Below are 23,696 nucleotides of genomic sequence, written 5' to 3'. Positions count from 1 at the left end.
GGGGCCTCAAGGGCCTTGCACTATCTTTCTGGACTCTCCTGGAGTCAGTCCTGGTGCCTTTGGCGCCAGGCTCATGTGCAGAATAAAGAACCTCCTTGAAGGGACTACTTTTTCTGTGGGGGCCTGCAGCCAACATGGAGGCACCCACACAGTCTAGTTCCTAAGAACCAGACTGTGCGGTGCAGTGTTTTCGGGTGTGGTAGCCCGGACTACTTTACATGGACTACTTTACAGAGGGCTATATAAACCACACCCAAGTTACAGAACGTGCTTCGCGTTATTCTGCAGCCAGCAGCGTAACGCTCATCGTGTCCAGTGACCTGATACCGGCGATCCTTGAACAACAGACTTGCAGAGGAGACAAAGAACATCATTATTAGTCTCTACGTACATGCAAATTCCATCCCTCTTCTGTTCGTCGTTCTTCCATCCTTCTGCTGCTCGCGATCACCCATCCAGTCATCAGCAGCTTCGGGGCACCACAAATGCACCAGAACGAAGCAACCTAGAGAAAGAGAGAGAGAGAAAGACAAGTCAAGTTTGGCGCTAGCCGCATTCATCACGAGAACCTCACCTGGTTGGGCATTTCTAGGCCGGTATCATTCCGGAACACATCGCTCGCCAGGAAACACAACCGTGACCTGAAAAGGAAGAAAGAGTACAGGTTAGCAAATAAAGGCCGCAATAGCGCCGCACTTCGCGCATTACCTACCAAAATTGCAGAACGCTCTTGCGTCCTCCATTCCGGCAAGAGTCCGATCCCAGCTGCGCAATCCTGAACCTACGCTCATCTACGGGGGAAGAACAAAAGATATTAATCACAAGAAAGAAAGGCAAGGACATATAAAGACTGCGGCAATCAGACTTACCTGCCTTAAAAGACTTAAATGGGCTCGCACCACTGAAGTTAACCTGGTCGCTCAAGCCAGCCGAAAATTACGCACCTCGGCAGAGAAGGCAGGACGGAGGGCACACTACACATTACTACAAGGTGAGGAGAGGGCCATCAGGTCAAACCCAGGGCAGGTGCGAGGAGACTGAATCTGATCCTGATTCCAGTGCTCCTGTGCTTTCAGGCCCAACTTCCATCGGAGGCACCATCCGGGATCGGGAAGGGGTCCAGACCGAACCCAGCAACCAGGGCCGAGTAGCATCCCCGTGGATACCAGGTGAGCATAACACAAGGAAATACATAATTGAAGCAACAATATACAGCCAACATTAACCCCACTGCATGCACATTACATACATACACTAAACCTATAAAATACACATTCCGACATACACCCAAGCAACGATATACATACACTAAAGCACAAGGAAATACATAACAATGTATTAGCAATAATCAAGGTGCGGTATGCACAAACAAGAGACACAAAATCATCTTTCACCTAAAGTGACATACGTCCTTCTTGATGCCACAGTGCTAGGACATGGCTGCTGGACACAGCATGGGATATACAGGTGGGAAGGATATGGGGCTGTGGGTGGGGCATTGATAGCCATTATGGAAATGCCAGAGGGACATAAGGTGGGGCACCTGGACTCACACATGCGTAAACTGAACTCAAGAAGGAGTCGAAAGGATCTTAGTTGTTGCATTACCCATACATTCAGATATGCCCCTTAGTTAAACATATTTATACGTTTCAATCAAGTCTTCCTGAATTGATGCGTCTAACTTTTTGCAGGAAGATGAGGTGTGATTCTAAGTCATTGAGAATCTGATACTATAATTTACCCAATACTGTGGTATTATGTAAATACAAATGATGTACTGTAGAAAAGGGAACAATATTCAATTAATATGACATCATAAATTGCAACTGCACATTAGGTCTTTGTAATCTCAGTGTGGGTGGCAGCTTGCGTAGGAGACCACACGCTTACCTATGCAGATGACGCTTGCGTCGTTGTAGTGACCACACGTATTGTTGTAGAACCCTATGTGACGGCAGTGCAGTAAGCTGGGCTCGTCCCCGTGACAGTTCACGTAGTCCAGGAGAATCCGTCCATCGCCCTGTCCAAAATAGGCATTCTTAGGAGCGGAGTGCACCATTCCACACCCAAGCTGTCTGCACACCACCTCTGCGTTGAAATGGTTCCAGTAGGTGTCACACACCGACTCCCAGGAGTTATTGTAGAAGACCTCAACACGACCCTCACATTCGTTCCCACCATCCACGAGGCGGACGGGACTAACCTCTGGAAAAGCAGAAAATTCAGTGCGTTAGCGTCAGCAGCAAATTACATTAAGTGGGAAGAGCAAGCTAGTATTGCAATCCAACCAGTTACATGTTTTCTGACATTTCTGAAGGTGTAAGGCTGGGGACACAATCTTGAGTGAATACTAATCCCTGCAGGAAGCTATGTAGAAACCCTTCTGCTTTGGCCCTTCTAGTGTGAGATCCATTGCATGTTACTCCAGTACAGATGTTCCTTGTAGCCAAACGCAAAGGGTCAGATAGGTAAACTGGAACTACAGGGTGTTCTCCGGAATCCATTGCTTTACAGTCCCTTCCTGGTACCACATCAAAAAAGCATCCACCAGCCTCTTTTAGAGAATCCCTCAAGGAGTTTGAGTACTAAGAGGGAACAGGGTCATGCACTAGTTTGACTGCCATGACCCCATAGTTAAGGTGAAACCTCATTGCATCTACATTTGTCAAAATTCTATTGCTTGTAGCTTGTTAAACGTTTGATAACACTATATGAAACTTTCCAGAAATGTTTGACAGGATAGTGGCAAGTATCTGGAAAGCTTGTTGCAAAGCCACCTACTGATTCCAAAATTATGATATGCCAAAGAAAAGTGAGTTTTTTTTTGGCATTGTGCTTTAGTTGCTCAGTTATTGCTCAGGCACACAGACCGAACTGTCAAAGTCTATTTTAGTTTTGGCATAAAATTGGCAAAGCCAACTTTGCCAAAGTATTCCTGTGCAGGGCTTTCGGATTGGTGAAAGGACACATTGTAACTCACCTCGTGTGTCCTTCCTGGTGCGCGTGCATCCACGCTATCTTGTTGTTTTTGGTTTTGCACATAGTAGCACCAAATCAATGCTACAGAAAGAAAAGAGGAGAGATTATGTTGCGAAACAATCATTTTTCTTCATCACAGCCCTTCCTTCTCAGCCATCAGAGTCCACCTCCTTTGCTAAGGTCTTTGTCACAGTCCTTCTCCTTTGTCTCACAGTCTCTCTACTTCAGAAGACCTTTGGCATAGTTGTTCTACTTCGTCACAGTCCTTCTCCTTTGTCACAGTCTTTCTACTTCAGAAGACCTTTGGCATAGTTGATCTACTTTGTCACAGTCCTTCTCGTTTGTCACAGTCTTTCTACTTCAGAAGACCTTTGGCATAGTTGTTCTCCTTTGTCACAGTCGTTCTACTTCAGAAGACCTTTGGCATAGTTGTTCTCCTTTGTCACAGTCTTTCTACTTCAGAAGACCTTTGGCATAGTTGTACTCCTTTGTCACAGTCTTTCTACTTCAGAAGACCTTTGGCATAGTTGTTCTACTTTGTCACAGTCCTTCTCCTTTGTCACAGTCTACTTCAGAAGACCTTTGGCATAGTTGTTCTACTTTGTTGCAGTCCTTTCCCTTCCTCAGCCCTTCGTTACTGTCCTCATCCTGTACGCGAACATTGTGATATGGCTCTCGTCTTTCCTTCTTGGGTGAATGCTGTGATGAAATGGCTTCTACCTGCAGGCATATAAGGATGGGTCATTGCAAAACCACCTGCTCAGCCCCGATATTTCTACAAACCAGCAATGTATCCAATCCTAAAAATAACACAGGGACAACCAAGAGATATACCTCCTTCACCCTTTGTGGTAACACGGGCCGAGGGATGGGTATATTCTCAGAAGGGGTGTGCATGTGAGCCAGTAGCAACCCAAACAGACCAGTGCAACAGTTCCAAAGTATAAGAATATCCAATCGAGTTTCTTAAAAATACATACTTTTCAGTACACACTCAATTATCAAAAGCAAAATAAACACCCAAACCTGTAAGGAAATGACAGAGAAAGTTACACTGTTATGATTCAGTACTCTCTGTACTGAGCAGGGAGAAAGAACCATCAGACAGGAAATACAACAAGGCGTTCAAAAAGGAAAGGTGCCAAAGGGACTTAGCCAGTTTCTAGGGCCCGAAAGGAGGACCAGGGAGGCAGTGTCAGTTGAAGGTGCCTTATACCAATCTTAGGCAGTTCGACGACATCGATCCAGATTTGAGCGGTGATGTTTGAAGGTCAGATCGGATTCAAAGGTGCAGAGTAATGTTGATCCAGGCAGGTTTCCATGTGGTTTGTAGGTGATATCGAGCAATGCAGGTCGATTGGGTCACTTGCTGTGGGTCAACGATCGCAAGTCTTTAGAAAATGATCGAAAACGCTTGTTCGGGTGAGTGATTGATGCAGGGATCCAACAGTTCAAGTCGAGCTGTGAAGCGAAGTTCAGGACATTCGATGCTTGGTTCACTGCAATGAATCTAAGTCGAGTGTACAGAGTGTTGGTGCATGAGCTGGACAGGTGACGAGGCTCTGATGGGGCAATGCAGTGTCAAGCTGGTTCAACCAAGCAAGCACATTGGTTTGAAGACAGCACCAGCAGGTCATGTTGATTCATAGGTCTTGAATGTGGTTCAAATGTGGTTTGAAGAAGTTCGGCATCAAAAACAGGGATCCTGGCTGAGGCACCACGGCAAAGGGAGAGTCATTTCAGGTTCTGCTCTACCTGCCTAACGAGATCGGCAGCAGAGTTGAAGGCCTTGGTCCTCAGCAAGAGTTGCTCCAATGTGTCCTGGGAGTGGGTAGGGAGCAAGACTTGCCTCTGCCTTAGATCTCTCATTCTTCACCTCAGTGGCCGAGAGATTTGGAAAGTCTGCTCTCCCAAAAGTGGCACAAATAAATTATTTCTTAAGTCCTAGATGGTGCAAATTTGAATCAAAGAAAGGGTGGGAGACCTTCCCTTGTATGGGCAAATGTGCCCAGGGAGTTGGACTAAAGCAAGCCTGCTTTAAGTAGACCAATCCATGTCCTTGTGACAAGTGTCCTTTGCTTGGTTGATTCATACCCAAGTGCTTTGTGCTGAAAGACATGTAGTGGATGTAGGGGACAGAGAGGAAAGAGGCACCGAAGAAACAAGAAGGTATAACCATTCCCCAACTGTGCTGTGCTCCCTCTGACTACACTAACCCTGTCCCCTTTCCAGATCCACAGCATTAAATGGCCCTTTTGTATGCAACACTCTGGTTTGTGTTTTTTTGTTTAGGGTGTGCCCTTTGATTCATGTTTCCCTGGACAGCTCCTGCTGAGGGGCTGTCCTACTGAAGAGAGGATTAACACAAAGGCGGCTCCCACTGGCTTCTTTCATGCCGGTGGCGGGAGAGACAGCCAGTATAGGGAGAATACACACAGCCTGTCAATGCTGCCTGCCTGATCATTACCCTGTATACCGTATTACGCTCTCTATTTCTCTTCAGTTTGTTTGCAAGTAACTGGTCTGTGACAGCGCCTCAGTGCTTCCGGGCTGTTTGCGTGCTCTAGAAATGAAATAAATGGATATATAAATAATTAATTAAATGGATGTCTTGCCCTCACAGTGTTTAAATGTGATTGATATGGACCAGATGTGGCTTTAATAATTGTGTTAATTACCCATCACCAATAAGGGTATGGTGACTGGTAATAAGTATGTAGTTTTAGAACAGAGGTGCAGATTTAAATGTATTGTCTGCACTCTAATGACTTGGACAACATAGCAGCTGTCAACAGGGGGACCTGTGACCTCTTAGCCTGCTCTGTGCCACTAGAGAGCAGTGGCCACGCATCAGGAGACTGATGCAGCAGGTCACAGGTATACACTATGACTTTGGCATGGAGCTTCATGAAAGAGGGGTCTGGATAGCAGACCACCCCTTCTGAGATGGAGTTACCTGCATCATTTTATTTGTTCATAGAAATAAAGACTCTGGGGCACCCACGCCCTTGCCAGGGGGCAATCCTTCCCAGATGCATCCAAGCTCAGTGCTTTCATCCTATTTTGCTGTTTTTGCCTCTAGCACATGTAAGTGCCAGCTTGAGTCCAAAACAATGCTACAGAGAAGTGAGAGAAGAGTAGCTCTGCTTCCCCTTCATCACTGTCCTTTGCCACAATCTTTGTATTTCATCACCTTCCTTCTCCTTTGTTGCTTTCCTTCATCGCAGTCCATCTTTCATAACAATCCTTCATAACAGCCCTTCCTTCTCCTTCATCACAGTCCTGCTTCATCATAGTCCACCTTTGTCGCAGTCCTCCCTTGACACCATAATCACATAATCAATGTACGTTACCAACCTGGGGAGCACATTAACCGCTGCTCCAGACAACTCGGCTCTCTTCTTCCAGTGGGTTCTTCTTTCTTCCCCTTATCTTGTCTTCTTTCTTCTTGGGATGTGGGTTTCAGCCTCTTCTTTTCTTCTTGCCGTGGTCTTCCACCAGAGCAATACTAAGGGTGGTCGGATTCGTTACAGGCAGGCTTGCTGGAGCATCTGTGTAACGCTCACCTGGTATCCACTGGGACGTCACTCAGCCTGTTCTGACCTCTTACGACCTTGAACCCTTCCCTGGAGTCTACTCGACTGGTGACTGGGCCTTGTTTTCTTTTAAAGTGTGCTATCCACCCTGCTTTCAGCGCAGGGGCGCGTCGATTGATGCGGGCTCGTTGCTACCTAGTTACTTCACTGGCAAGAGTCCGACAGGTAAGTATAATGAGGCTTTTGAACAGTTCTCTAACTTTGTTACTTTCCTTCCTTAGATGATGGCCGGTGTCGGGGATGGCGACATGCTGTTGAGATGAGAAGTGCTGAAGGTGTGTGAGAGGTCGATGCGCGATGCGACCCTTTCGTATTTGTATTGAACTAAGTTCTTTTTCTGTGCCTTTTAGGTGCCGTGACGTTTTCAGCGTGGATGCCGGTTATGAAGAAGATATGCGGTGAGTAAGCGTGGTATGCAGCGCTTCTAGATGTTTCCACGCTAATCTGGAGTGTCTTTTCCCTCTTGCAGATGGATGAGAAGTTCCGGAGACAGAGTTCCCCCAGAGCGGCTGGAATTCAGGTAAGCATTTGAAGCTCGTACAGTCTTTAAAAAATAAGCAAAGATTTGATGAATGCTTACTAATGCCTTTTTTCTGTTCTTTTCCCTTTTCCTTAGGAAGCGGCGTGCCGGGATGGGAATGACACCGCCGAAGATGCCCGCAGAACAGAAGGAGCGATGAATGATGGGCAGAAGCGCCACAAGGTAAGACTGTTCCTAACGGTGTTCTTGCAGGAGCTGAGCGCAGAAGAAAGATGCAGGCCTACTGGAGACCGATCCGAACACGGTGAGTGTCACGCTGCAGGTGCAGAAAACAAAAAGCAGGTTTCTCAGCCTGGGGTGGCTTAAATAGTCTCTGGGTGTCCCAGGTGTCTCTGGGCTGAACCACACCCAAAAGACTAGACCGCAAATGCAGTTCTGGGAACCGAAATATGTGGGGCATCCATCTTGTCCCCATCAATGCACTACAAGTCCAATCCCCAATGTTATCCTATGGGAGTGAGTGAGTCTGGTGCCCAAGCGCCAAGTCTGACTCCAAGTGGGTCTTTGGAGGGATTGAGAGGCCCTTGAGGGCCATGTAGGTGATCGTGGCCTGGCTCCAGCCTGACATCTTGGAGGCCTGGGGACATGAGGGGCAGGAATCATGACAATCTGGTCAACGTTGCCAGTGAGTGGGGCTGTGAATAGCCTTGCGCGCATGATCTGGAGAGATTGTGAAGTCTCGCGGAATTTCGCTCAGAATCTCGTGGCTGGGGAACAGAACATTTCCTGGCCTCTTTCATGCTGGGGATCCCTTGGAACACCCTGACCTTCTCTTATTCCTCTGATGTGGAACCTGACTTCCCAGGGGTCCCTGCCCTTCACTGGCCCTGTCTGAGTTACTGCTGACCCATGAGTACACCCATGTCAGGATGCAGCGGTAATGAGTGACTGTGATGAGGATTGGGGATTTGGGGTAAGGAGGGACTGTGATGAAGATGAGGGACACAGGATAATGAGGGACTTTGACAAGGAGGAAGGATGTGGGCTAAATGAAGGACGTGCCCATAGCAGTCTGGTGTAGCCATGACAATACTGTGCAATACACAGGTACACATGGGCAAAGGTCCATTGGGAGTCAGACCAGTAGATATTAAGCTGCAACAAAGTAACTTCACAGAACTTCTGAAAGGGCAGAGTAGCCATCTCCACACCAGATAGACTGTCATCAAGTTTGCATGACAACCCAGAGAACGCCTAGGCTTTTGATGCGAAAGGGCTTAACACGTTAAATGAGACACATGTTTCACAAGTACAAGCTTACACTTTGCAGAGCATGTTATTAAAACTGGGAAGAAGCCAGCTGCCTGCTGGGCCTCTCTCAGCCCCCTACTTTAAAAATAAGGAAAGCTTTTTCCCCCTGGATTGTGCTTTTCAAAACAAAATCATCACAACTTTTTGAAAGTCGGCATTTTGCTCTTTAAAACCTTCTCCCTTAGTAACAACCAATGCACCGTGTGAGATATCTGAGATGCTGGTACATGGACACACCACTCCCCGCCTAATGTTTAATCCACTTCTGGCCGGATTTCTGCCAAACTAACACAGGAACTCATCCCAGTGCCTTCTGTCGCCGCCAGAGCAAGTCTGCCAACAATCTGTCCAGTGGTTTAGGCTGAGCCCCCGTTCAAAACTAGGGATGTTCCTTGTGGGGAAACCAGTGGAAAAAGTCAATAGAGCAGATTTTTCGACAGTTTAAGATTTTTGAGTCATTAGCTAGATTTGCATCAGAAATTCAGGTTTTAGGGCTCATTGGCCAAAACAATTATTAGGAAGGTCGAATGGGTAAAAGATCATTAGCCACAGAAAGTTGTGCAATTTGTATTTTAATCCCACCAACGCTTTGCTGGAGTTTGCTACACATACCCAAATGCTACAACCACAAGGCTGTCAGACAATACTGCAATGATGACCCCCCCAATACGGGTGACACAGGTGTGTGGTTGTCTACAACCTTGAGAAATGTCCATCTTGGTTTGAAAAAGCTATGTTTACATTACACTGCCATGTAAGACGGAGGCAATATTCTGGACCGGAGGGCTTCTATTTATATTAATGTGCATGCCCACAACCCTGTTTTCATGTGGCTCTCAGTTGAAGGTGAACTTCCAGTGATGGCCACCTGGCGGTGCTGTGGCATGTCTGACTTTGTTGAAAGGGTTAACTTTCCTAATGCATTTGAGGTGTAAGGGTATTTTCAAGCCTTTTTAAAGACACTAGTCTGCACAGAAGACATCACTCATGACATCATGTATTACATTGTCGATGACAACATAGAAACGACAGCACCCTGGTGACAGCCATGCCCTGTTGCCACAACATGTCCTGCCAAGCCACAAAATGTAGCAAGCGTGCCTGGTCACTAAAACCACAAGTGGGTCCAAGCAGGGGCGTAGGAGACACATAAAATCTGGGGGGGACAGGGGACACACGTGCTCGCCTTGGAAGCAAGACGACACGGAGCAACACAGGTTTGATTACCTCTTCCGCGCTTAGAAACTTCTGGGTAATAAGCCATTATAAATAACCTATCATATCCGGCTACCCCTACATCACAATATATGCACTCAGATCTGTCCACTTTTGCCATTGTAATCAATCTGCTAAAGTGGACATTCTGAGATCCCCTGTGCATGACTGTGAGGTGGGCTGTTTCCCTGTGCAGACCAGACACGGCCTGAACACAGTGTGCACGTTTGGGACACTCCAGTGGTACTGCCACCCACACGCGATCTGTACAGGGTGGGTGCCAGTACTTTGGAGGGCCCAGCCCGCTGCAATTAGCCTGATAATTGATAGAGTGGTTGTGATATAAAATCAAACCTGCGTGAGCAGTGCCCGCTGGAGAGGGCCGCAAGATCACCTGAAGCAGACGTGGGGTTTTCAGAACCACGGGACGGTGACAGTGATGGTAATATTGCGGAGCGATCCATTAACCTCCACGAGCGAAAATAAATGCAAAGCGGGGGCTCGTGCAGAGAACCAGGCCACCAAAGTGGTAGCCTGTGAGCAGGAGCTGCAGCTTGGCAGTGGGCACGCTGTGGTCCCCTGCAGTCACGAGCCCCGCAGGGAGCGATCAGCGATGTGCACCTTCTTTGGAGAGACTAAACCTGGGCCAGCTGTGGACAGCTACTACGTGGGTTCTGCCCCCAGGGCAGAACTGTAGGTCGCAAAGACATCTTTCCAGCACTCAGGCCTTCTGACAGGCCAGTGAGATAATCATAGACTGCACTTGCAGGCAGCAAACAGAAAGCAAGCAACGTCTGCGAAATAACGTTAACCTGTTGGGTGAACGCGCCAAACTATGCAGGAGCCTCCTTGATGAGTCCTGGAAAGCAATGTCCCCATATCCTTGTCTGCTCTCTAGGACATCACTTCTAATATTAGGAAAAGCACCTGGCCACCTTAGCATTCCCTGTCAGCTCAGACCCCCACGGGTTAATGCATTTTGCATTCTTGTTGTTTACTTCTCATTATTAGGCTAAATGTTTTATGCAAATCGGCTGACATGAAGCCAGGCGACCAATCTAGGAAGGCTGTAATTCCATCTGAGTTCATTCAAGTGAAACCTGTATTTAATGTCCATAATTATACCGCCCTATTCTGATAATGGGAACTGATTGCTCCGAAAACACAAACTGAAGAAAATCCATTTGATTTTAAAATATGAAAATTACACATCCCTTCTGGGGACAGGGTTTTGTTTTACAATTATTTCTCTATCCTCTGCAGTTGGCGGCTCTGTACTCAAGACTTTTCTCAGTATACTGGTGAAAAGACATTTCACTTGCCATTATAAAATAACTTTTATAACATATTTTTGTCAGGACGAGAAAATAAATCACGTCCCCTGTATATTAGCAATTATTTGAATGTCTTAACAATTATCCTGCTGAAACTTACATCTAACCTGTTTGTGCTGTGACTGTTTAGAAAACGTTCTTTTCATGAGAAAATCAAATAGAAAACTTATCGAACAGTCCACAAGTGTGTACACATTTTATCTATACAGTTAGATGTTTTAAGTTCATAAACAATCGGAGACAAACATACCTTGTTCTTCAACAGTATTGCTTACAGTACACGCTTCACGAGTTCAAAAGGATGAAAGGCGGAGTTGCCCTGAAATGCTGTGAACTTGGGAACCAACTGTGATCTGAACATTGTACATGTTTTAAGGCAGTGGGGTGGGCTCACCACCCTTGTTTCCCGTGAAATCCAGGAGTAAAGAGCACCCACAGACCATGGGAAGATGTCTTCTAACCTTGAGGCTGCCTCCCTAAGGGGGCACGTCGAAAGAGGTACCCTGGGAACTGGCCATGTTTTTTTTTTTTTATTAACCCAATTTAGTTTTTTACAAAAGAAATCCTTGTCAAACTATTTTTCTGCCTTGTGGAGGCTCCTCAGGACATTACTCTGGATCAACGAGACGTATCCTTTTTCGAAAGTTTACAAGAAGTCAGATAGTCGGGAAGGCTGTTTACCACGTGCCGTATGGGAAGAGATGCCTGGAGCGGTGGCTTTTTTAAGGGCCAGTTCCAAGAATTTTGCTGCCAATCTCGACCATCTGATGGAGTCACCTGCAATCAGCCGGAACCATATGTTTTCTTCGTCTAGGACTGACGGCTGTGTAATGAGTGGTTCCAAGTAAGCCTGCCTTTCCAGCGCTAATGCTGTGCACGATGTAAGGAGGTGGCGGACTGTCTCCACTTGATCCACAATTCCGCATAGGCGGCAGTTCGAAGTTGAGTCTGGTTGCCAAAAATTCCCTGGTGTGAAGTAAGTTCAAACGAGCATGCATATATACTTTCCGCAGCTCCTTGTCAGGGAATTTTTAGCAGTACCTGAGGGGGGCCTTTAGTGGTTGTGGCTTGGCGGGAGATGTTTTAGGGATTCGTACTGGAGAATTTTTTTCATTTGTGCTGATCCAATCTTGTTGGAAGAGTTTGGTCTTAACTCTTCCAGGATTGGAGATAAGCAGGTCCTCGTCGCAGTTGACTTCTTCCAGCTTTGTTTGTATTTTGTTAACCCACTCTACTAGTGGTTTGCAGGATCCTTTACTGATTTCGGCAGCCACGACCAAGTAAATCGGGAGAGCACTTGGCGTCCGGATTTTGTCTGTAGAGCAGTATGGCACTTTGCATCACCACTGAAGCCAGGTATGGTAGACCAAGATCGCGTCGGATGGCTGGCATTGGGGCTGATTTTGGAAGGCCTAGCACCGATTTCCACAGGAATCCCTCTAGCTTAGTCCAAAACTCCACAGTGAGGTTTAGGTTGGCCGCCATTCCATATGTAATCGCAGGGACTACTTTTGATTTGTTGAGCTTCAGCGCCAGCGTACATGAGAACTTTCTGAATTTGCGGTCCACTGCGCGGGTTTGTGCTGTCAAATTTCTCATCTTAGACCACAACGAATTTTGAGGGGAACTTTCGCTAAGTGTGTTATCTAGCTGAACTCCGAGGTATTTGAATTCTGTAACTGCGTCGATTTTAGTTTTGTCCAAGAACCAGGATGGCCAGGCCTGACTCTTCTTGGATGTTTTGGAGAATGACAGACTTTTTGTCTTGGTTTTGTTGATTTGCAGATTATTGCTTTCCATGTATGCGGACAGGTTTGTGAGTTGCCTTTGCAGGCCAATCGCCGTATGGTCCATGAGGATCAGGTCATCTGAGTACCATAGTCTGGACACTTTTGAGGTTCCAACTTTTGGTGGGAAGGATCTTACCATTTTTTCAGATTCTTGAAAATCACCAAAAAGGCAATAAACAGGGCTGGAGCCAAAGGGCAGCCCTGTTTTACGCCACGCTCTGTGCTTATCTGGTCTGAGAGAAGCCCTTGCTGATTTAGGCGCACTCGGAGCGAGGTTGATGAGTGGAGTACCATTATTGGGTCAAGAATCGGTCCCGGGCATTTCCAAGAAGTTAGTTTAGACCATAGTTTTTGACGGTCTACAGTGTCAAAGGCCTGAGAAAGGTCCACCATCGCCATGTGGACCGTAGGCGCTCCACTCTTCACCTTTGCTTTAATGATGTTCAAAATGAACAAGTTTATCGCTGTACCGGCACCCTTTTGAAAGCCAGTTTGAAAGACGTCGGCTTCCGGGGAAGTACAGGCCCAGCCTTTAAAGTGTTGTAGCAACAGGGATGCGAAGATCTTACCAATGATGTCGAGTAGAACTATAGGTCTGTAGTTTCTTGGGCTTTCTCTTTCCCCTTTTTGAAAATTGGTACCAAAACTGCCTCTGTCCAACTTTTCGGAATTTGTTTTGTTTTCCGGCAGTGGATGAATAGCTCGTCGATCGCTTGAGCCCAGGCTTGTGGGAATTTCTTGAGATCTAGGTTAGTCAACCCGTCAGGTCCCGGGGCCCTGGATGATTTTAAGTTTGTGATAACTTCCAGGATGTGCGACAGGTGGATCCATGGGGCATTTATCGACGAGAATTGCGATGAAAATGAGTTAAGAGGTGGTCGATAAAGCTTGGTGAAATGCAAGATCCATTTTTGTTCAGGAACAGAGTTTTAGAGTGAATTTGCCTTCTGTCCATTTATACTATTTAGCAATGACCAGAAGTCTCTCGTGTTTCTTGAGGCCCAGGTGTGTAGCATAGCTTCGGCATCGTTTTGATACATCTTCTGCCTCTGTTGCTTGAGCCATGATTTGTAAAGCTTGTGTTCGGAGTGGTACGTGGTCCACGGTTCGGTTGATTCTACTCTTGATGCCAATTTTATTAGCTTGTTCACTTTCTGTTGTTTTTCCGCCACCTCCAAGTTGAACATGTGGTTGTGAGTTTGCTGATTATGGTTTTTGCCTGTGAAACTCACTTTGTGAGGGGCCAGCAGAGTTAGATATTCAGGTCGATCTTCTGTCATGTAGTTGCTTGCTTGGGCAAATTTCGTGATTAAATTGGCCTTGAAAGATTTAACATTGTCCAGTGTTAAACGTAGTCGATTTTGATTTAGGTTTGACTCAATGGCCGGAGTGTAGAGGAGTCTTATCGGGGCAGCCCCCCCCACGACATATTCAGTAGATTATGATCACTCTCAATTGTCTTTGTGAATACAAAGTCAATGAAGTAAGAAATCAAACCCTGCGTAATGAAGATGTAGTCGAGGGTGGCGGCCGAGCCTGGTCTTTCCCACGTTGGAATTTGGATTTTCTTCTCTTGGAGGGACGACACATTGTGGAACTTTCTCGTCTTCATTAGGTCGTAACAAGCTCGCCCTCTTTCATCCATCCGCTGTTGGAATCGAAATGATATTATGCCTCCTATCGCAGTAATTGAATGTGTATTGGCCTACGCCACGTTGTCTAAAAAAACATGCGAATAGACTCCGCGGCAAGGTCTTGACCTTAAAGAAAGTAATGTAAGTCGCCATCTTGGATTTAGCCGACATTTTAGGTTCTCCTATAAATGTGGAAGTCACCCTGAACATCAAAATGGAGGCTGAATGACATTCTGAGTGAGATCCTGGCCGTTGTGACCTCCGCACACACGAATAATTAATATGCCTGCAGGCCACTTGTCGGGGTCGTGAACTGAGACCTTGTCCTATTGCTGACCTATGTGTAAATGTACAACTATATCAGCGGAACTGATCAAAAAGCATAAATTATAGGATTGACCTGGCAAGGAACCATAGGCCTGATCCCAAGAATGGTTTACTTACAAGAGGGTTGGCCAAGGGCTGGACAAACCATATAAAAGACCCAAGTATTCCAATGTACGGTCTCTCTACTAATGATTCGAACCCTCGTTGAAGTTTGTTACGTTACTCTGCGAGCCGAATAGCTATCCGTTTGTCAATTGACTTTGGTAACTGTTGTAGCTTTTAAATAAAGCACTTGTATGTCCTTTGTAACCTGTGTTGGTGTGTTTCTTTGGGCTTCCCAGCCTCATATCAATTTTATGTTTTCACAGTTGGCGCCCGAACAGGGACCCTCAAGATTGATGCCGGATCATTGAAGGTTGACGCAGACTATCGAACCGGGATCGGACGGTGTGATACTGCGGGCCCGACCGCACGAGACGCGATACCTCGGCAGCGCTGCATGATCCGATCCTTGGACGATAGTCGTGTGGTCTGACACGGCATCTTGACGAGGGTCCATTTTTGAGGCGGGCAGATTTGTCGAAACCACCAAACACAAGGTAAAATTCGTTAGGTAAGTTCTTTGGTAAACCGTACGATCCTCCTTAGGTTTGGTCAGGTGCAGTCGTGACCCGGCTCTTAATTAACCCTGACAATTTGAATTTGGCGTATTGTATCTGCAGACACAATTATTGACCAGGTAACACCAATTTTTTGTGAAATGCCTGGGAAATTGTCTAGCTGCTTTAGGGCTCTGTTCCGCAACGATTGACAATCTTTGGAATTTAGCCGCCCGGCACCACAGGAGGGATCACCGGCATGTACTATGTACTGTAAGTATGGCATTGGTAGTATAGTATTTAATGATATTTGGCACAGACAGACCAGACATGACTCCGAATTTCAGTGGCCAATCAATGGCAGTTTTGAGATCCCCTGTATTGAATACCTAGAATCGGTCTTGCTAAAAAAAGAAGGCTAGACCTGCAGCCTTTGATGTTTTGCAGAATTGGAAAAAAGAAGCATTACAGCAGCTTAAAAGTAGGGATAAACATGCACGCCGTCATAAAACAAATGCCGAAAAAGCATTGTTATATGATAAGGAGAAACATTCAGAGTCAGTTAAAAATATGGATAGGGCTTTTTCACTCGGAATCCAGAAAATGTATCCCTCTAAAGATTTCCATGTTTCTGAAGAATTTATTGAAAAATTGTTAAACGAACGCAGGCCTGGTGCCTCTGCGCCACCTCCGTATGATCCTCTCTTGGGCGCTCTGCCCATTCCTGCTGTTGTCCCTGCTGTTATTCCTGTTCCCCCTGCACAATCTATTGTTCCTATTCCTCCAGTTGTTGTTCCTCCACCTATCGCACCGCCCCTTCCTCTTGTGCCGATAGTTGCACCCTTATTAAATTTACCTGCACCTCCGCTTCCGAGTGGTCCCGTATTGACTGAAGTTGATCAAGGTGCAGGGTCAAAGATTGTCACTCGTAATACTGTTTCCGCAGATAAGAAACGGGAATTGTTTGCATGGGCTAAGCACTGTATGGAGAAAGGTGATCAGGTTGATGTTTTTTCCATGTTATCTAATTTGAACAGTTTTCCCGAGAAAAAATTTTTTATCGAAGGTTTGGGGACTCATTTATGTGTGATGTGGGGTAGATTACAAAATTCGGATCTTCCACAAGGGATAAGAGATCTAAATGCTTTGGCACTTTCGAGGGACACAGAGCAGAAAGTATATGATCATGTTGAAAGATTGTTTGAGTATAGGAAGGACTTCGAAAAGTCACGAGATGAGGATGATGAAGATGATAGTATGTATGTACAGAAGCGGTTCCTTCCGTGTCGTAGATCGGCACCTGAGGAAGTACGAATTTGTACCAAAGATACGATTCGATGGATATCGGATTCATCAATCCCGCCAGATGAAGTATATGATACGTATAGTCAGTATAAAGTAGAAATGCAAAGGAAGGTAATTCAGGTAATGGTACAGTACCTGCAAGAAGAATGTGTAAGAAAGAAGGTTAGTTGCCCCATAGAGTTGTTGGGAATTTGTAAAAGGGCTTTTTCGCCCGACACTTCTTCGGCTGCCTTAGCGCTCGACCTGGCTCTGTTGCTTAGTAAGCGGCCGGAGGTACCTATATCTCAGTTGCCTATGAGAGAGGTTCCTCCGACCTTCGTCCCAAAGGTTGAGATTCCCGTTAACGCTGGGACTGGTGCACCCGCTGTGGATATCCCTGCGCATTATGTATCACAATTCGTTCACGTCCCGTTTTCACGACAGGAAGTGAACACTATTAAACAATCAGTTCCCGATATCAGGAAAAACCCGACAGGGTTTTACAAAGAGATAGAGTCCGTCTTGCAGTCCTCTGTGTTCACCTTAAGTGATATTGACTTGCTATTCCCTGTACTCCTACCCGTGGATGTATGGAAGCAGGTTCGGACAATAGACGATGTGCCAGGGTTGGGAGATACGTGGGCTAATATGATTAGGGTTGATGGGGAAAGACCAGCTGGTGAGAAACCACCTCAGCTAATACTTACTTTACCTGATAGAATTGTCGCAAAATTAAAAACTATAATTCCAGAGAAAAGATTTATTTGGGATAAGCTTACGGCCTGTGTTCAAGGGAAAACTGAAGGCGCCACCGAATTCTTTAATAGATTCGAGCAGGTATTTTCTGACTTCAGTGGGCAGGACTTGGGTACAGAGTCTGGAAAAAGGTTGTTTGTGGACAAATTTGTACGCGGATTGTTGCCCGACATCCAGTCACAGATTATGTCCTCTGAGAGCGCTTGGCAGGCAAAATCTCAATCTGAAGTTTTGCACATGGCTCAGTATTATGAGAACCGTGTTAATAATGAAAAGGAGAAAATAGAGAAGAGGAAAGGAGATTTGAAAACTAAAGTATTAACAAATTGTTAGAAACCCCAGAGGAGGAACGACACAGACCAGAGGTCAGTATGTCCCAAAAGGAAATGCTCCTTTGGGTTCTGTGAATATCAATCAATGTGCTTATTGCTGCCAGGAAGGTCATTGGCGAGCACAGTGCCCCGTCCTTCGACAAAGGTCAAACAGTGCGTTTGGGAGTATGAGTAGACGACCTAGGGGGCGCCCTGGAGCATGGGGCCCTGAAAGAGGTCAGTCTTTGCAAGATCCTCAGCAACCTTTTTCACGGGAAAATCAGACCTCGAGTATGGACTCGAGGAACATATTTGATCACCCTTCTGCTGCCTACCTTTCTGAAGAGCTTCCTTCCGACGATACTCTATTTCATTAGGACTACCTGAAGCAGGGTTTGGAACCTTCACCTATTCCCGTTAATCAGAGAGGCCCCTCCGTTGAATTATTAGTGGGGAATAGGAAACACCAGTTTTTGATAGACACTGGAGCACAGAAGTGCTCCATTGATCATTCTCGGGTTCCAAACATTCCACTGTCAGGGCAAACAAATGTTTCTGTAGGGTTTTCTGGTATACCAATTGTCTGTCCGGTTTCTTCGCCGGTGTCTGTTTCTTTGGGTCCCTTTACGGACCATTGCCCTTTTCTTTTGACTTCGAACTGTGGAGAGAATTTGCTGGGGTTACATTTGTTAAAGAAATTGAATGCAGTAATTCATTGTTCCTCTGATGGAGTACGGCTGACGGTTTCACCACAGCAACTTCCTAATTCTCAGTTTCTGATTCGACCTTTGCCTCCTGAGTTTAGCATTGTCCCGGAATGTTTATGGGCGGTTGATGACAATGATGTCGGGGTACTACAGATTGAGCCCGTTAAAATAGTTTTGAAACATGGAGTTAAACTACCACGCATTCCGCAGTATAAAATATCAGTTGAGGGCGAGCGTGCTTTGAAATGTATTGTCTCCGATTTTGTGCATCGTGGGGTGATCGAGGAGATTGCAGGTAGTTTATGCAACAGTCCGATTTTGCCTGTATATAAGAAAGGCGACAATGCAATCCCATACCGGTTCATAATTGATCTTCGTGCTATTAACAGAGTCGTCGCCCCACAATTTCCGATTGTGCCTGATGTAACAACGATATTGACAATGATCCCTGCTACGGCTACGCACTTCAGCGTTGTGGATTTAAAAAATGCTTTCTTTAGCATCCCTATACATAAGGAAAGTAGATATTTGTTTGCGTTCACCTTGGGGGGACGTTCATTTACATTTACTCGGGCACCTCAAGGGTATACTGAAAGTCCAAGCATTTATAGTAGAGCTTTGAAAGAGCAGCTCGACACCCTTGAATTGCCACCTACTTGTACACTACTTCAGTATATCGATGATTTGCTTTTGGCTGCAGATTCTGAAAGTGCTTGTAAAGAAGGCACTGTACTGTTGCTTGTTCATCTAGCTAAAAATGGTCATAAAGCGTCGCTCAAAAAATGTCAATATTGTTGTCAGGAGGTCGCCTGTTTAGGCTACCTCCTGTCAAAGGAGGGGAGAAGATTGACACCTGAAAGAAGAAAACACCTTTCTGGCATGTCTGTTCCAAATACACAGAAGGAAGTCAGAGCCTTAATAGGTATGGCTTCTTACTGTAGGTTGTGGATCCCTAACTTTTCACTAGTGATAAAACCGATGTTGGCTTTGACGAAGAAGGTCATTTCTCTGCCACTGCCATGGAAATCGGAACATCAACGATCAGTTGAGCTTCTCAAAACTGCGTTATGCTCTGCACCGGTTCTGGGTACTCCAAATTATGACAAGGCCTTTGTATTGTTTGTGCATGAATGTGATGGATGTGCTTTGGCTGTGTTAACACAGGAACACGGAGGGAAGAATAGGCCGTGCGGCTACTACTCCTCCGCCCTTGATCCTGTCGCATGCGCTTTGCCAAGATGTTTGCGAGCGGTCGCTGCTGCTGCCGCGTCTGTAAAACAGAGTGAGGGAATGGTCCTAGGCCATGATTTGATTTTGATGGTACCTCACTCTGTAGATATCCTATTGAACAAAAACCAAACGCAACACCTCACCTCTGCACGGCTAACACGCTATGAATTAATTCTGTTTGCCCCTCACATTCAAATTAAGAGGTGTTGTGTTCTTAATCCGGCTGAACACTTACCTTTCCCGCAAAACACTGTTTGCGGTGACGAAGAATTACATGACTGCCTGTATACCACTGAACAAGAAACGAAGGGCAGGATAGATCTTATAGATACTCCTTTGGACAATGCAGAAGGGGAGCTGTTTTGTGATGGCTCCTGCTTCAAACTTTCAGATGGTACATCTACAGCTGCTTATGCAATTACCACGTTGAGTACAGTTGTTGAAACTAAGAGAATTTTGTATAACTCTGCGCAGGCCGCAGAGATTATAGCATTGACCCGAGCTTGTGAACTCTCCGAAGGGCGTATAGTAAATATATATACTGATAGCCAGTACGCCTTTGGGGTGGCCCACAACTTTGGGAGGCTCTGGTCGGAAAGAGGGTTCCTGACCTCACATGGGACCAAGATTCAGCATGGCCCCTTGATAGTGCAATTGCTCTCGGCACTCTCGCTCCCTAGGCAGTTATCGATCATGAAATGTGCAGCACATCGTAAGGTCATAGATGATGTGGGAAAAGGGAACGCTTTCGCGGACCTGATAGCCAGGCAAACAGCCACAGACCTTAGCACGGACATGTATGCGCTAAGGGAAACAAAAGATGCCTATGTAATGGATGAAGGTATTGGGTCTGTGCGAGATATTCAAACTGATGCCACAATAGAAGAGTCTAAAAGGTGGGCCGAAGGAATTGGGAAACTAGATGATGATGGGTGTTGGGTGGATACATCTGAAGGAAAATGGTTGCTCCCTGATTCATATGTACAGGCAATGGTTACGATGGCACACGGTCCTACACATGTGTGTGCTCAGCAGATCACGAAAATGTTAGAACAAGTTTGGGTGAATAACAAAATTCGGGAGACTACACGACGTTATGTCCAAAACTGTATGATTTGCTTACAGCACAATGTGGGGAAGGGGACAGTAGCTCCAAGGGGAAGCTTTGGGCCCCCTTCTGTTCCCTTCGTGGTCATTCACTTTGATTTTATTGAGATGGAACGGTGTAACAATCTAAAATATGTTCTTGTAATTATTTGTGCTTTTAGTAAATGGGTCGAGGCTTTCCCCGTTAAAGATGCTACTGCCATGACCACTGCAAAGACTATGGTAAAAGAATTCTTTCCTCGATTTGGGCTCCCAAGGGTAATTTGGTCGGACAATGGCCCCCATTTTGTTGCCGCAGTAATTTTGCAGATATGCACAGCGTTACATATTGAGAAACGATTTCACTCAGCCAGACACCCTCAAAGTGCTGGGTTGGTGGAAAGACATAATGGTATCTTAAAGAATAAGCTTGTGAAAACATGTGCCGATACCAAACTGAAATGGCCAGATGCCTTACCTATTGTATTATTAGCTATGCGTACCACACCTCAAACTAAGACTGGGCTTTCTCCATTTGAGGTAGTGATGGGGAGACCTGCTAACATTTGGGGTCTCCCAAAGCCTAAAGCCCTGAGGGAGGTGGAAAATGTATTGCTTGTAGACTACTGCAATCAGTTAACTAAAAACCTGTATTTCATTTATCACCAGGTTTTTTCAGCTTTACCTGTACGGTTCACGGGCCCAGGACACGATATACAGCCTGGAAGTTGGGTCCTGGTGAAGGCCTACGAAAGGTCTTCCTGTCTCGCTCCTCGCTGGAAGGGACCCTACCAGGTGCTGTTGGTCACCCAGACAGCAGTGCGGGTGGCTGGGAAGAAACATTGGATCAACGCGACGCATGTCAAGAAACTTCCTCACCCGACGCCACACGTTACAGAAGAAGCAGAACCCCTCGCTGATGCTACAATCTCTGATCCTGGAGCAGCAAACAGCACTGTGAGTGTGTCGGAGAATTTCTCTGAGCCCGTGGAGCTTGGGGAACAGTCCATTTCGTCTCTGCACTCTTCTGAAAAATCACTTCCGGAAAACACTGTTTCAAGTTCTGCGACTTCCGTCGCCTCCGATACGCCGCTTCCCTCAGGAAGTGACGACACCTTATTTCCGGATCAAACGGTCTTGGGTACCATCAGGTACAACCTTCAACGAAGAAAATAGAACTACGGCACGGGTTTTTCCGTGCATTTGGAAAAGAGAAGTGATTGAATGTTTCCTTTTGTATAAGAAGGTTTCTGTTGAACAAAAGGAACAGAAAGGGGATTCTGCTGGCTAGGGTTGGGAAGGACTAAGAAGTCGCGCGACCGTAGTGTCGCCAGCAACGAACATTGGGGTCGTCGATTGAGGAACTGCAATGCCTGCCACCTCCATCGCTGCTCCCCACACTGGACTTGTGAATAGGGGGGTGACCAACTTGGACAATGAACAACGTGCCTGGGCCCCAAAAACGTATTGCTGTGTTTTATTAATGATAATTGGTATTTGTGCAATTACTGCCGTAGGACTTTGGTACTTTGAAGAAATTTACCCTCTAAAACCTCTACTGCCAATCGAGATTGTACCTACTGCTTTGACTCCCTCTGTACACCTTCACACTCTGTCCCCCAGAGACTCCCAACATAGACGAAAGTATCATAATAACACTTTGATGATAGTAATGAATGCAACGCATGCTATTTTTAACAAGAGTAATTGTTGGATCTGCACTCATTTACCGCAACATGGGAACAAGGGGCTAGGATGGTATATTCACCCTTTACCTTTAACGACTGCTTGCTATGCCTCTCTTAGAGCACTATTCTTTGGCCGTTGGAATGATAGCATTTCAGGGAACTTTGATGGAACTAATTTGAATGATTTTGAGAAACGTGAATTAACTCTCCTGGGATGCTCGCTTTTTGCAAATAGAAGTAAACCTAATGTTGCTTCTATTAGGCCGTCTGATAAACTATCTCTTCCCTTTCAAAGTCTAATTTCCTTTAAAATGGCTCCGATAGGCAATAAGGACGCCGTGCCTCCTTCCTACTCTATAAATCGTAGCCCTGATTCAGTCCCCTTTTATATACAAAGAATTGGCACTCACTCGGCCAATGGGAGATTTTGAAGGTTGTATGAACATTGTAAATTTGACTGGAGAAAACAGGCCTCTGTATGTAGGGGGGCCTGTTTATTTTGTTTGTGGTAGTTTAGCTTTTCCCTGGTTGCCCAAGGATTGGCAAGGAACCTGTTATTTAGGAATTCTGTTACCTGGGGGATTTGTAGCTAGTACATTGGAGGTTTCTAAGGCTCGCCCACGGCGAGACGAGAACGGAGATACCGCTGGGCAAGTATTGGGAGATATAGCAAAATCAGCTGTGCCCTTTTGGGGACAGATAACAAACACTGAGAACATTAGGGGATTAGCAAGGGTATTGGAGAGAACGATCAACCGGACCACGGACATACTCTACAATATGACGCTAGAACAAAAAGCAATAAGATTGGTAGCACTCCCAAATCGGATGGCATTAGATGTAATTCTGGCAGAACGAGGTGGAGTATGCAAATTGGTGGGGTCCGTTTGCTAGGTTTTCGTACCAGATTCCTCGCCGACAATTTTTAAAGCAATACAGAACTTGCATATCCTTAGTTCTGAAGTGCATATCCCTGTAGGAGATTAGAATCTTAGCACTTGGTTTTGGGATGCTTTACGATCTTGGGGCTGGAAGGTGCTTTCTGTCATTTTGGTTATTTTGGGGATCTTGCTATTCCTTTGTTGCTGTTTTCAATGTCTTCCAAGTATATGTGTAATGCTAGGGGGATGTTGTGCTCAAGCAGTGAGCACAGTAGGGCACAGAATGCATGCCCCAGATACAGCATCTAAAGAGTTTGTGTTACAAGAGGTTTTGATGATCGATCTAATGACTATAGACATTACAGACAATGATTCGGGATGTATGGATGACAATGCATGGCGTTATTTGCAAAAGTATTAGAAATTATATTAGCACTTGGCATAGGCCAAAAGGAGGGTCTGTCGGAATCTAAATTATATTATG

At 45.8% G+C, this 23,696-nt stretch overlaps 1 protein-coding gene across 1 annotated transcript in view; it reads right to left on the bottom strand.

Annotated features, from left to right (window-relative positions):
* Window positions 1–1,852: 1,852 nt before the first annotated feature.
* LOC138473454 (deleted in malignant brain tumors 1 protein-like) overlaps window positions 1,853–23,696 on the bottom strand; it is an 82,068-nt gene continuing 60,224 nt past the window's right edge. Inside the window, exon 4 of the mRNA XM_069612105.1 lies at window positions 1,853–2,214. Within this exon, the coding sequence (XP_069468206.1) occupies window positions 1,853–2,214 (362 nt within the window). The remainder of the gene's footprint in view (window positions 2,215–23,696) is intronic.

The sequence above is a fragment of the Ambystoma mexicanum genome, chromosome 8, assembly GCF_040938575.1.
Source record: "Ambystoma mexicanum isolate Mex_15411 chromosome 8, UKY_AmexF1_1, whole genome shotgun sequence".
NCBI classification, from domain to species: domain Eukaryota; kingdom Metazoa; phylum Chordata; class Amphibia; order Caudata; family Ambystomatidae; genus Ambystoma; species Ambystoma mexicanum.
The sequence above is the reverse complement of the archived record's forward strand: the minus strand, read 5'-3'. Positions and strand labels throughout refer to the sequence as shown.